Source organism: Carcharodon carcharias, chromosome 6 (assembly GCF_017639515.1).
Source record: "Carcharodon carcharias isolate sCarCar2 chromosome 6, sCarCar2.pri, whole genome shotgun sequence".
In the NCBI taxonomy this organism is placed as follows: Eukaryota; Metazoa; Chordata; class Chondrichthyes; order Lamniformes; family Lamnidae; genus Carcharodon; species Carcharodon carcharias.
The window spans coordinates 129,914,407-129,929,439 of record NC_054472.1 but is presented as its reverse complement, the minus strand read 5'-3'; the positions used below and the strand labels follow the sequence as shown (position 1 = coordinate 129,929,439).

General features: G+C 44.9%; 1 protein-coding gene across 1 annotated transcript in view; it reads left to right on the top strand.

Annotated features, from left to right (window-relative positions):
• The window catches only part of LOC121278827 (cyclic nucleotide-gated cation channel beta-3-like), a 118,988-nt gene that overhangs the window by 65,547 nt on the left and 38,408 nt on the right, over positions 1-15,033 (top strand). Inside the window, exons 9-10 of the mRNA XM_041189281.1 lie at positions 6,433-6,592; positions 6,683-6,780. Of these exons, the coding sequence (XP_041045215.1) occupies positions 6,433-6,592; positions 6,683-6,780 (258 nt within the window). The remainder of the gene's footprint in view (positions 1-6,432; positions 6,593-6,682; positions 6,781-15,033) is intronic.

Here is a 15,033-nt window from a genome sequence, read left to right as displayed (position 1 = left end):
TAGACTAAGCCAATGAATAGAAGCAAAAGCTGAGAGAGAGGTTTGAAACCAGTGTCACTGAATCAAACACTAATAAATAATATGTTTTCAAACCTTTATTACACTATACTAGAAAACTTTGTTTCCCAAGTTTGACATGGGGTGGAATTGTTCTGCAATGAACTGTTTTTCCTTTAAACCTGCATTAATCACTGCATTGTATTACTTAGCAAAATAACAATACAACATTGGCAATGTTAATTTGATGTGTTCAACAATACTAAAAGGCCTTTCTTAGTGGGAAAGGATACTCAACTCAAATAATATTAATGGAAGTCTTTTAAGATAATTGGCAAAAAAGGGGGGAGATGAGGACAATTTCTTTTACTCAACAAATTGCTATAATCTGGAATACATTTTCTGAAAGGGTGATGAAAAAGTAACTGACAAAAGGAAAGTGGATATATAAAGAATGCAAAAACATTTTCAGAACAACAGTGAAAGAACAGGCCCATGGGACTAATTTCAAAGAGCTGGCAAAGGCAGAATGGGCAAATTGACCTCCTCCAGTGTTGCACGATTCGAAGTGCGATGATCTAACATTTCCCTGCCCCCGTTATATGTGAGATTTTAAGGCACTCACCAGATATCTGTCTCATGATTATCACCAGAGACCACCGTGGATATGTGCCCTCGCTCCCTGTTAATTGCATGTGACTTTATACATAATAGTCTACATTTCTGATTATCATTATTTCAGCAGTGATGTTCATTTATTTTAAACTAGTTATCAGCAGCCATGAGATAGAACCGAACAAATAACGCCAAACAGAAAATCTAGACTGCACTATCTACTTTGTTAGCTGTTATCATTCTGAACAGTAGCCTCAAATATTTCTTCATTTTCAGCAACAAAGACCAATTTTATAAGCAAAACCTCAACAGGAATCTAGAAGCCGCTCGCTAACTCCTATACCTGTGAAGATTAGCGGCCCAGAGGCCGAATGTACGCCACTTGGTTAGATTGCCAGAGGAGGTTATGATATTGTGGCTATAAGGCCTGATTTAAATGTGGACAGGAATGGGAACTAAACATTCCTGGTTACAATGTATTCTGGAGGGATGGGGAAGGAAATAAGGGAGGAGTGCTGAAACAGCTCTTAAAATCACAAATGATATCCTATGTGACTGATGTGACAAAGGTCAAACATTCTTCCTCTTCTTAACCTTTCTTCAGCCTTTGACATGATTGACCATGCTATCCTCCTCCAGCTTCTCTCTGCTATCATTCAGCTGCCTGGGTTCCATTAACTATCTAATCATATCCAGTGTATCATTTGCAATGGGTTCTCTACCCACTCTCATACAGTTAACTCTGGTGTCCCCTCAGGATCTATCCTTGGATTCCTGGTATTTTTCATGGCTGGGTCCATAAATGTTCTCATGGAGTTGGCCACACTGGAAAAAATGGACTCCAAGTTCTGTGCAAAGGCTGGTGCCAAGATGGAGCCACACTCATCCATACTCCTTGACAGTGCCTGCAGGCTTTCTGGCAGGCCTGCCAAAGCACCAAGCACCTCTGCATGCATACCCATCAGCCTTTATCTGTGCACCATCCTAAATTCCCCAGCTGCTCTGATGGGATTTGAACTCATGTCTCTGGATCAGTGGTCCATGCTTCAGGATTTCAAGTCTATCGTTCCCTTATCATTAACATTCCCTTATCTTCATCATTCCCTTATTTTCTACCATTGCAGGTGCACGTCACGCTGGGCGGGCCTTAATTGGCCCATCCATGTAAAATGGCGGCGCATAGCCAATCACAGGCAACGATCAGCTCAGCGCCCACCCGCACCCACTCCCAACTGGCCTGCCCAATGGGGAGAAAATTCTCCCAACTGTTTCTAAACTTCACCTGGCTAAGTGACACATTTCACCGCTCCTTTAAAAATTATCTATTCTGGTTTATTTCAAAATGCAAATTTTCCCTTGACACCTATATTTCTAAACTTTCCCATGTTTATCTAATTAACATTTCAAACCTAACCTTTTTTCTTAGATCCAAGCACCCAGACTAGCTGCCTCTAATTCAATAAAATCCGACACACACAGAGACACACACAGAGAGACACACACACACATACACACAGGCACATATAGACACATCCCACTCTATTTTACAGTAAATTCCAATAACATTATGAGAATTATACCACCTTGACAGTTTGCAGGAGTACTAGTTGTGTGAGACTGAGGTAAAACTATGAATGTGAGATAGTAGTCATGATTGATAAGAAATTATTGGTAGGTGAATTGAGCAGTGTATGAGTCTAGTGGCTCACGTTTTAGGATGGCATTTGAAGATGAATTCATTGGCCTTGAACAATCTTGTAATGTCATTGAATTTCTTGTAGCACTGTACCCAGGTCCTCGGGGCTCCAATCCTACATTGACCACAATGGATATTTGTTCCAGTTGCCTTCTGAGAGTTTATCTCAAGGGTCTCCTGGCCTCCTGTGCATAGAGGATATCTCTCTTCCTAATCTACCTCTGGTGCTGCATCTGAGAACCTTATGGTATGTTCTCTCCTTTGTTGCACTAATAGTGAGTTGTCTTTCCGATCAGACTTTCTTCCCCAGTCATCTTTAACACCTGCTGCAGCCAGAATGCACCATTACTTTAAGAGCTGGAGGCTGGCTTTAAGAATTTCAGGTTATCTTGAATTGATGACAACCTTGCACAAGCTTGAGCCCCCACTGAGGTACACAGCATGGCTCATTACAAAGTTTTGTGCGCTGCCTCAATATCAAGCGCACTATCCTCACCTCTTCTTAGGCATTCAGCTCTTGCACCTATTTCTGGATCACGACTGTAATGAGATTGGGAACCAAGAGCTTATGATAAAACCCAAATTGAGCAGTGCCAGGTAGGTATATGGTAATAGGTATTGTTTGACGGGCCTGTTGATGATTCCTCCCATCACTTTGCTGATGATTGCATGAAGGGTGGTAGTTGTCAAATTAGGTTCTTTTTGCTATTTGTAGGAGCATATACCTAGACCAATTTCTAAATTGGGAATATCAGGTTTCAGAGCTTCACTGGATCACACACTGAGACAGCCAGCAGGTCAGTCCAGGATAAGTGGAGATGCAGGCGGTAGGCAATCCAGAGCAGAGCCTCAAATGCAGGCTAGATTCTTTTCGAGGGCCCTTCACCCTTCAAAAAATTAATAGCTTTCTGGACCAATTTTTCAGCTGTCACCAGTGGCCCCTTTATGGCTAGCTAGACCACTCAATGGCTGGTAAAAATGGATAGAGTTTGTGCGGCACTCCATTAGCTGAACAGGCAAAGACATGATGGACTGAAGGACCACCTTGGCTTAGTAGTTGCAGAAGGTATGCAAATGGATGTCTGAGAAAATGTAGCTTTGGTAAGTTTCTGTTCTTTATTAACGTCATATAAATGATGTCCTTTTCCACCATTTTTCCATCTTGTCCAGCCTTGTGCTGGATGGTAAGGGGTCTTCTGAATTATTTGATGCTGAATGTGTGAACATGAATTGACAGGGACCAATGGGGGATTGTTGAAGGGCTGATTGGTTGGTTGCAGAATTGATTTGTGTCGGTGGTATCAATTGGGACATGAGGGGAGCAGAAAGAAATGTGTTTTTATTTATTTGTGACGTCATATAGCCAAAGTGAACCTTATGTTAATGAGGTCCATCCCTGGTAGAAATGTGCATTGCCCTCATCATCATTCTCCTCCTCTTCCTCCTCGCCTTCCAAGTCATCTGAGGAAAATCTGAGCTCTTGCCTTGTTCCTCCTGCAGCTCCAAGAATTGCTGTTGTGCAATGTTATGTATACAGCAAATTACAGCCATTCTGGAAACCCTGGTTGGTGCATATTGAAGGCCACTTCCAAATCTATCTAGTCATCTGAAGCCCATCTTGAGCACATCGGTGGCCTATCAAGTCACAAATCTGGTGGTGAAAAGACATTCATTACAGCACTATTTGGCTTCAATCAGGTTTCTAATGGTCTCATGAGCTAAGTTTGCTGTGGGTAAGCCTTTTCTTTTAGCCATTACCCATTAATTCTAATTCCAAGTCTAAAGAGATCAGAGAGCTTGGACCACTGTAGGCTGAAAGGTTCATGACAGCTGCCCCGAAACCTTGCACACAACTGCATTAACTGCTTTTTGTGGTTGCACACCTGCTCACATTGATAGAGTAGAAACCTTTAAAGTTAACAAATACTCTTGGTTGATCTGGGGTGCCCAAAATGCCATTTATCTGCAGTTGATGGCACTCTGCACCTACAGGAAGCAGCCGGAACCACAAAGCTGAGTACCTGCTCATTCTGACTGACATTATCAGTGGCAAAGTTGACATAATTGTCAGCCCTAGCAAACAAACCATCAGTCATCTATCTTATGCATTGGTGGGCCACCAAGTGGGAGATCTTGGATATATATATATATATCTGTGGCAGAGCCCATAAAGGACCTGGAGGCAAAAATGTTGAGGGTGGTGGTGACTTTTGAGAGCTATAGTAACAGATCCACAGTGCATCACATGATCTTCTAGGAGGCTGCAGACGTCTGCCACTACTTGACGTGACACCTTGAGCCTCCTAAGTCGCTAGTGTTCAATCATGGCAGGGAAACTGAGCCCTTACTTATAGACTTCATTTTGTGGGTATTGCTTGACTCCTGGAAGTTGCACCTCTCTGCTGGTCACTTCTCTGCTGCTTTCCTGCCTACTCTTCCCACTATCCTGAGAAACTACAGAGCTGTGAACATCAGGTTGCTCCAGATGCTGGTGCTGGTCTCCTTGGTTCTTATCTGCAGTCCAGTCTAAGGTAGCATAAGCAATATCCATCTTGATGTGATAGATCAAATCTCCAAAGTGTAGCAAGTAGCCACTCAGAAAAGGTACACAATCAAGTGTGAAAGCAGCTATGCATACTGAGTATTCATTGGCATATCTCCCTGAGATTGATTCAGCTCTGTTAATTGCTGTTGTGTATTCACCTTGCTGTCACAGGCATGTTTCAAGTAGCCCAGGAAACCCTTGGATTGATATTAAAGTCAAAAATATGCATTAATATAGCTCAAATTGAGTGATTAACAGATGTGGTGAAGAAGTCATACGGACTTGAAATGTTAATTCTGTTTCTCTCTCCACAGAAACTGCTAGACCTGCTGAGATTTTCCAGCATTTTCTGTTTTAATTTCAGATTTCCAGCATCCGTAGTATTTTGCTTTTATTAACATATGGTAATCGGCTGCCCGCTTTCCCCTAGAGATTGTGTGCAGGCAGCCTAACGTGCTCAAGTTAACTAAAAAAGTCGGTGAGTTAGAACAGACTTCTGCTTCAATTGCATTTTTCCTGGTTTTAACAGCCTGACTCGCACCCAAACCCACACACTCTTCCAGTTTAAAATTCGGCTCTTTATTTCACAATATAATCTATTACCTTGTGCCCGAGTCTATTTTATTATTTCAAAGTTATCTCAAATTCAAAGAGTAGTTTTGCTGGACTTACTGGACTTGAAATGTTCAATTTCACTTTCCCAAAATAAACTTGCTTCCTTGATACGCAGCACTGGGCAGGAACTACTTAGACTGCATTTTCTTTTTTAAAATAACCATTTGATTATCCCCTTAAGTTTCAGGTAAATTCTCCATTTTCAAGTGCTTGAGCAAATCATCTGGATTTATCAAATTAATTCCAATTTCAGGAACACATAATGACTGGTTTTGGTGGTGTTATATTAGCAACAGACTACATAGCATTTACTTAAGTTGTTTCCACCAGATTTTTTTCCACTTTACTGTCATAGAGATAGCAGGGGAGGCTTTAATCATTTTCTCCCCCCGTCGCTCGCTTTTTATCCCAGTCAATCACAAAATCAGAATGTGTCAGTTTACTAACAGCTATCACATCCCAGTTTGACCAAGATAATTGAAGAAGTAGAATCACCTCATATCTCCTCAAATTTTAGGGGCATCGGTCACATCAGTTGCCCTCAACGTTATCCACTTCAAACCATCAAGCATTCAAGAAATTCAACACTGTCACAGCAGTGTTATTTTAATGTCATTGGGGTTAATTTTGACTTTGGGAATGAAAATGAAAATCGGGAGAGATGCATAATGTGAAGCTGACCTGACATTACTCATTTACTTCTTGCTCAAAGTCAATATTACCATATTGTGTATGAGCTGAAAACTTGCAGAAACAGTTGGTTTTAACAACAGGCATTTCCTCAACTTGCAAGTAACTAAGGCTTCATACACCAAGGTCTATAAATGATTTATCTTTGTTAGGTAGCCTCTAAGATCTTCAATTGACGAATACAGTGAAAATGTTTGACAATAGACGATGAAGCAAGCTTACTGCAGCATTTAGTAGAAATGTCTGACGGGTCTGCCATTTTCCTCATTTTCAGATGCGTGATATTATTGGGAAAGCCACTGCAGGGAAGAACTATTACCAAATTTCAGTTGACAACACAATGAAGTACATGAATGCATATTCAGTTTCAAGAAGTGTGCAAAATCGTGTGCGTAAATGGTATGAATACATATGGGAATCACAAGGCCAGCTGGGTATGTAACCTGAGCCCACACTTTGCTTCCTCTTTCAGAAATTTCTCTGGTGTCTTCTTCTGCATAAAAAATAAACTGTATTCCTTTTAGATTCATCTGAGCTACTGGAAAGTATGCCAATAAAAATGCAGCTGTCCATTGCTATTGATCAAAACTATGCAATAATCAGCAAAGTTGACCTGTTTAAGGTATGTGTATTGGAACCTTTAAGCTGCAAGTACACTATTGAAAGTGAGCTTTGAAATTCTTCTGTATGTTACTTCCAGGACACAGTTCCACATGTTTGCATTGATTTCCTCATTGTGCCACATTAACATATTTATTAACTCATTTAAAATAATAGAGTACACAGAGATTTTTTGCAAATATGTTAATGAGTCTGCCAAAAAAACAGCACGCGCATAAAACAGGAATTATTCCTGGGCCTAATTTTATGGTGTTGGAGCAGACTTGCAGCGGCCCCAATCTTGTGTCAAATCGCACAAGAAGACGTCGGGGGTGGGTGGGGGGGGGGCGGGATCCCGAAGTCATCGCACCATCGCGCGATACTATGGTCAGGGTGCACACGGATCTCTGAAGCACGCCCGCTGACAATTATAGGAGCAATTAGACCAATTAAAAAGGCAATTCACTGGGATTTTATGTGACCAGTGCAATTTCAAGCTCAGTGCACGAGCCATTGGCCATTATTAAAACTCAATCCAGGATGGGATAAAAGAGAAATAGGATCTCGGCAAGTTGAGTAGGTAAGAGTTTGGCTATGAGTTGGCTGGAGTTGATTTTCAGACAGTTTGTTGCATTTTCTCTGCATCCTGGAGGACACTGGTTTACCAGCATTTTCAGAGGCTTTCTGCTGAGGGCCCCCTTCAGTGCACTATCCTGTGCACTCTGTATTGCAGTAAATGGGGATTATCTACTCTGCTGGAGGGGCATCCTCAGAAGGGGAGGGGAGGGCCAGAAGGGAGAGGAGGCCAGGTGCCTGCAGTCAGAGTCCCAAAGTGCGACCTGTGGAAAGAGAGGCACAGCCAAAGGAGATGCAAGGCTGGCAGAAGTACAAGGCAGAAGGGACCACAGAAGATGCCATTATACTGCAGCCAGAGATTACAGGCAGTGGGTCCAGTGCCAAAGAAGGCTCCAGCTCTCTAGGGACAATGTGACCTCCATTTGCCAGATTATTGGCCCAGGGATCGCCTTAAACTGTGTAGGTGGCCACCCTATGCCAGTAGCTCTTAAGGTTACTGTGGCCTTGAATTCTTTTGACTCAGATTCTTTCCAATGGGAGACCTATGTGGTGTTTCTCAATCTGCTACCCACAGCTGCGTGAAGCTCTGTTCAGATAGGTCAGTAACTTGATTCATTTACGGACCAACAAAGCCAATCAGCCTGAGCGAGCTAGATGCTTCATTGCAATTGCTAGGTTTCCCTGCATCCAGGGAACCATAGATTGTACCATGTGGCCGGGTGAGCTGGGTGCCTTTGTAAATAGAAAGGGGTTCCATTCCCTGAAGGTCCAACTTGTTTGTGATCACGAGACTCAGATATTTCAGGTCTGAGCCAGGTACCCTGGCAGCTGCCATGATGCATACATCCTGCGACAATCCCAGGTGCCAAGACTATTCATTGCTCCAGCTTGGTTGGATGGTTGGCTCCTGGAGGACAAAGGCTATCCCCTGAAACAGTGGCTCATTACTCCATTCAGAGACCCAATGATGAAAGTGGAGGAGAGATACAATCGAAGTCTACACTTCTACAAGGGTGGTAATTGAGAGGACCATTGGGTTGCTCAAGATGAAGTTCCGCTGCCTGGACCGATTGGGGGAGCACTGCAATATCCTCTAGAGTGCGTCTTGCTTATTGTTGTTTGCAGTGCTCTGCACAATCTGGCTCTGTCAAAGGGGGACCAATTGTAGGATGAAGACAGTGATCCTGATTTACATGCCGCAGAGGTCGAACTACTCAAGTGCTGGGTCGGAGGAGAAGCTGGAGGAGCCCCTAGGTGAGGAGGCGGAGGCCGTTGTGAAGATTCCTACGGGAGGTAGGGAGGCCTTGATTCTGAGAACTTTCAGCTAGGCATCCAATGTAGGGTGTCAAGGTGATAGCAAGGGAAGCGCCACCTTAATGACCTTTCCTGATGAGACAATCCTGTCACCCTTATTTCAAGGTCTGACCTCTGAAATAAAGTTTGTTTCCCTTCCTCTGTCTCACATGCGACTCCCAAGCCTATTCCCTTTCAAAGCATGAAGCACACTAACATCAATGCACATAATACAACATTTTTATAATGAAGCTGCATATATAAATGAAACAGTGCACATGTGCCAAAGAAACATAAACCACCTGTGACTATCCTTTTTGTGATCCTAATGACTTAAACTTCTGTTTGAGAGTACTACTTCTTGATGACGTTGGGTGGCAGTCCTCTGTGTGGGCACAGTCTGGGTGGGAGAGTCCAGCACCATGGCTGGGCATTCCTCAGTTGTCACGGTCTCATCAGATGCGACGGCCACTGGCAGAGGGGCAGAAGAGCGGCTGCCATCATCTACATCACCCTGAGAGGAGATTGCAGATGCGAGCTGCAGCTCGTCTGCCAACATGAGGTTGGTTTGAACCCCCCTGCTCAACATTGATGGAAGGGCAGCTAGCAGAGTTACTAGGTGCCTCATCCATATATCACACTGGCAGTGCCTTGCTGAGGTCACTGTCAGTGTGTGGGCTTACAGTTCTGAACTCAACCCCAGAAACCCCTGAGTCACCACTCTCTATGAAGGAGGCTGTGCACTCGGAGCTCCAGCTCAATGCAGTGTCCATGCTCTGCATGGACCCCCTCCAAGACAGAGACCATGGTACGCAGATCCTCAGGGACCTCCATCAGATCTTCCCGCACATCCCGCTGGACATCCATTTGCTGCCTGATGGATGACTCCAGTGGCTCATTATCTGCCTCAGACTCAACATGGTCCTGGTCTCCAGCAATCCTCCAACTGCTGGCGCCCTCTGAACTCTCTGCCACCGCTAGCTCCTCAGGCGAGTGTGATGTGCCCTTACCACTGTGCAGTACCATCTGATCCGACACACTTCTGCCCACCGACGTGCCTGTGTCTGCGCTAGTGCTTTGTGTAGAGGGAGGATGTGACATTGGTATACCTGTGAGTGGCTCCTCCTCAGGGGTAGGGAGGGTACTCAGGGTCTTCCAGGCATTTTGAGGAGGCGCACCTGAAGGAAGAAGAGAAAATGTCAGCAGCAAACATCATTACGAAGTCACAGTGCATGCACATTGGTTCCTTCTGCCTCGCAGAGGCATTGTGAATGGATGAGGAACAGGGACTATTGGTTTAAACATCTCATTCCAAATGCCACTACCCTACATCCCTTGTACCCTCCCACCAGTTCCTTCCCTGTCCACTTGACTCTTACCTTTCTCTGAGACCCCTGCCTCTCTGCGACCTGTGGACCTGGCTCCACGCTGACAGGTCATCTCCAGAGCTTCCTCCTCTGCCTGCGTCTAATTAAGGAGGTTGGGCACACCTCCATCCATTCGTCCTCGCTCCTGACCATTATGACTCCCCCTCTCCTGTAAGGACGAAAATGCTTTCATGAATCCCCCTCTACATGCCAGGCCATAACCCCCACCCCGCACCCCCACCCAGACGCATAGGTTCAGATGCCCATCACATTGGGACACCTCACCCTTGAATACATCCAAACCAACCAGGCACATTTCTCAGTCTCTCAAGGCACAGGGGTATGTGCGATTTGGCACTCTGCATTTCACGCTCATGAGCACCAACAAGCCCTGTCACCCACTAAGACATCTATACGCAGTTCCATACAGACTCAGTACTCACCCTGGCACAGAGCGCAAAAAGTCATTGAAACTTTTCCTGGAGCCAAGTGCAGCGCACAACATCATGCCAGTTCACCTGGGCAGTCACCTCCGCCCATGCCTTCTTGGTTAGGCAAGATGGTCTGCTCTTACAGTCCCACAGAATCGATATATCCTGCCTCCAGATGAACAGATAGGAGAGCAGAGTGCCCACAGGCATTGCCTTCCCGCCTCTCATGGGATGCTGGTCCTGAGGCCATAATTACTGCTCCAACAGAAAATATCCTTCCAGGCACTGACAGACTCACACACAACTCCCTGAGGCTTCTGACTACTTCTTGGCAGGCTTCAGGGAGCTCCCCCACCTCACCCCCTGAGACCCCATTAGGCCCGGCACCTGACCTGCTCCTGCCCCCACCAGCAATGCTGAGCCAGTCTCCGTATGTTTCACACTAGCCAGCCGTTAATTGGCCAGCCAGCTTGAAATCGGGGTCAGGAGCTGACCGTGGCCAGAATCGGATATCACATCCACCTCCAGGTTGGCCGAGCATGCTCCCGTGCTAAGCATAAAATTCAGGCACTGGCGTTTCTTTAATAGTGTTGTAAACAATGCTTGTTGTCTCAGACTGCTTCCATCCCTCCTGTTTTAGTGGAGGTGTTAATCCACATTTTTTCATCAGCATAAATAGTAGAGAGAGAAATTTCAGACAATACTTTAATCATTAATACACATGTATTCCACTGTATAATGTCTGGACATAGACCCTGATTTTAACTTCTTCTCCTTGGATAAATTAGGAGTGGGTAATTTTAACTGCCACCTGGGATAGCACAGGAAAGTGGCGTTGAGCTAGATGATCAGCTATGATCTAACCGAATGATAGACCTGGCTCAAAGGCCAAATGGCCTACACCTGCTCATACGTTCCTATCTTCCTATGCATAGAGGGCATGAAATGCCATGGGGGTTGGAAACAGGGGCATGGGTTGGAATGGGGGTATGAGGGACCATGGGGAGGGGGAAGTAAGGGCATGAGGTGGCATAGGTTAGCATGGATCTAACATGGAGAGATTGTGGGGGAGGCTGAAGGGTGAGAGCTGGAGGGTTGTTTTTTATTTCTTTTTAAATTTAATTTAGTAGAGTGCCGGAGCAGGCTTTCCACCCAGCCCACCTCTGCACCTGGCAACTTCCCTGACCTCTAATCCAGCCCGCCAACCCCTGGAATGAAACTCAGAACTGTTAGCAGCCATTTTTAAAGGTTGGGTTCACAGAGCCGGGAATTCTCCCATCTCTGTGCACCCGATGTGGGATGTGGGTATTGCTGGCTAGGCCAGCATTTATTGCCCATCCTTAATTGTCCTTTAGAGGGTGGTGGTGAGCTGCCTTCTTGAACGATTGCAGTCCATGTGGTGTAGGCACATCCACAGTGCTAATAGGATGGGACTTTATATTGCCCGCGGCAAGGGTACCTTCCTCGAGCTGCCTGGTTCATCCTTGAATATGGAAATTTGACTCTGATATATCACTGAAGCTCTGGCCTAGCCCCACACCATTTCCTATTACATTATTAGCTATGAACTTTGCAAATAAGCAACGAAAAGAGTTACATGGCAAAGCTGGTTCACACGTTATCCTGGATTTAAGTCCTATTGAAACTGTTTGGATTAAAGATTCCTGCTGCGACATTACTTTATGAAATTAATTTGGATAATCTCATCCCAGCTTTAATGGGCAGAATTCAGTGCCCCACCATGCACCATCCCTCAGCCACAACTGACAGGGTGATGGGTGAAGAGGCCATATAATCAGGTGGAAAGACACAGTTTGGAAAGCCCATTGCCTTCCTGACTCATTTAAGGTCAGGAGCTGGGAAGGTCAAGGTTGGGCTTCCCTATGCCAATTAAAGTCCTTAGGGAGCCAATTAAGGGCTACTTGAGGGCCTCATCCTGCCACAGGAACCATATGGCCAGGCCACTAGGTATAACCTGGCAGCCTGCCCATGGGCTTGTGGAGTCCCTTCTGATCATCTTTACCCCACAGAGAGCCCTGCCAGTGGCAAGGACCACCCCTGCTGGAAGAGCCCATGTATCCTATTGGCTGACAGCTCTTGGAAGAGAGCTTTTTGCCTTCAAAGCCCCAGGATCCTGATGGCAGGCAGCGCACTGTCTGTCAACCATTTAATCCCATCAGGGCTCCCAGAAATGGCTGCTGTGGCATTGTCACCGGCTTTCCAGGGAGTGGGCAGGGCTACCAGCATGGCCATTAAATTCAGCTCCTTGTATGCAGTCAAACAATGTGCATAAGCTGGCATAAACTGACTATGACTTGGAGATTCCATGAAGACAGCTATTGTGGGAAAAGGAATAAAAACATATTACACAATAAAGATTATTCATTGAGGTTGACTGCAAGGCAGATTGTTGGGACAGAATCGTGTAAGCTCCTAAAACTGCACAGTGCTGACATGGCTACCAAAAAATATTCTATTTCAAGCATTGACAATTATCACTTCCAAGGGCCAACAAATCAATTGAAAATATAATTTTTTCTTAGTAACTTGTACTCATTATTTTAATGGTGCGCTCTAGAGAAATTAGCCGACTCCCTGTGGTAAAATGATCAAACTTATGTCGGTGCTTAGTGAAATATGCATCAGCCTCCAGCTGTACACGAGCATTTGTTGCAGATGGTTACGTTTGGACAGCAATTATAAGCAACAAGGTAACATCAGCAGTATTTTTTTTTATTTTCAGTGTGGAAAGGTTCTGTACTTTTCCCAAGGGAATCTGAAATTAATCATTATAAGTAACCTGTTATACACTGCATCCTATGTTTCTGATTTTCAACAAACATATTTTGTTCAGAGGTGAAATCATAATAAACAGTATGTTTATTTGGCCTAGATAAAATCCAGATTCAGTAGACTCAGGTAACCAACCCATTGTTGCAATATGGAAAATGTGCCGTAGTCCAGAAGACAGTGAAACAATGGGCAGAATTTTCATGCAACCATTTAACTCACCCAGAGCATTAGCATCTGACTTTCAGGTTTTCCAAGCAATCACAGAATGAATGGAAGGATTTCTATTTAAAGAAATCCCAACAGGGTCAGAATGGCTGCGTTCCAGATTGATGCCTGAAGTTTCAGTAAGCACCATGGTAAGGCTGTCCCTCAATCTTCTGACTTTTCCCTGGAAGTCCAACTGCAGGCTGCGGTCCCATAGAGAAGTATCTTTTCCCACATATGGAAGAGGTCAGATGGGTGTGGCTAGGAGTGTGACAGATGCAATGAGCATGAAGAGTGTAGCCCCTCACACCTGGATATGGTGCCGCCAGAGGTTTAATGACCTCATGAGGACAGACAAGGTGAGTGGGAACCCACTTTCAGGTGCCAACCCCCAAAATCTGAGTTCTTCACTATTCTCCTGCAAAACACTTCTCAGACTTGCAGCTCTACTCATCTCTCTCTCTCTCAAGGCACCTCATCACATCCCCATCTGAACATTCAATACTTACACTGACCCTCACCTTAGTGCTATACCACACCCATCCCTCACAGTCACCCTCCATACATGTTGTCATTCCATCCTCTCCACACAATCCATTTCTCAAATTCATAACTCTCTGTTTTCTCTCCTCTCAGGAGTGGAGAGTGCAAAACTACAGGGAAAGACAGAGAGCCAGATGAGAACTCTCCAGTAATAGCCACTCCACCAGTGCAGGGCAGGAGGCCTTGAGGATCTGCAGGGTGGTGAGTGCATGATCACTAGTGATGAGAAATGGGGATCCCCCAGATAGCTTGTGACAGAATTAGAAATCACTCTGCCACTTTGCACATAACAATCACTCCTGTGCATTGCTGTCACTTTTGCATGTTGACTTTATACCTCTTTCTCGATGTCAGTTCTAATTCGCGTCTTTCATCCTACAAGTCCGTCAAGTGTGACACAGGAGCTGGAGCACAAGGAAGCCATGGAGTCTTCAGAGGAGGTTGAACACTCTGAGGAAGCATCATTACAGGACTCAGGTACACCCTCTATAAGCTCAGACACACCCTGGTGAGAACTCCAAAGCAGGTTGTCACATCGTGAGATACATATCACACAAGTGAGCAGGAGAAGGTGTTCAGAGACAGGGATAGCAGTGGAGAGTCCCCACCGTAAGGAGCTGGACACTCTAAATCAAAGCAAAATACTGTGGATGCTGGAAATCTGAAATAAAAACATAAAGTGCTGGAAAGACTCAGCAGATCTGCCAGCATCCCTGCAGAGAGAAACAGAGTTATCATTTTGAGTCAAATATGACTCTTCTTCAGAACGCCAAACTCTTCTCAGCTGGATGCAGATGCTGAGCCTCACGGGTCATCCATGAAGAGGACTATTCTGAAGTAGCAACAGAAAATGGACTTCAATCAGCATTTCCAGAGCCTATGCCTCTTTGAGATTGGAGGAGTCCATCTAAGACATGAGCGACATGATGCTTCTGAGGTTTTTTGCTGACGTCTGCCCCCATGGAAAGAGTGGCCAACTGCATGTGGCATTAAATGCGGCAGGCCATTCAGTGTATCCTTGCTCTGACCAATGTTCTGTTCACTTTAAACAGGATGGAAGAAAACCTC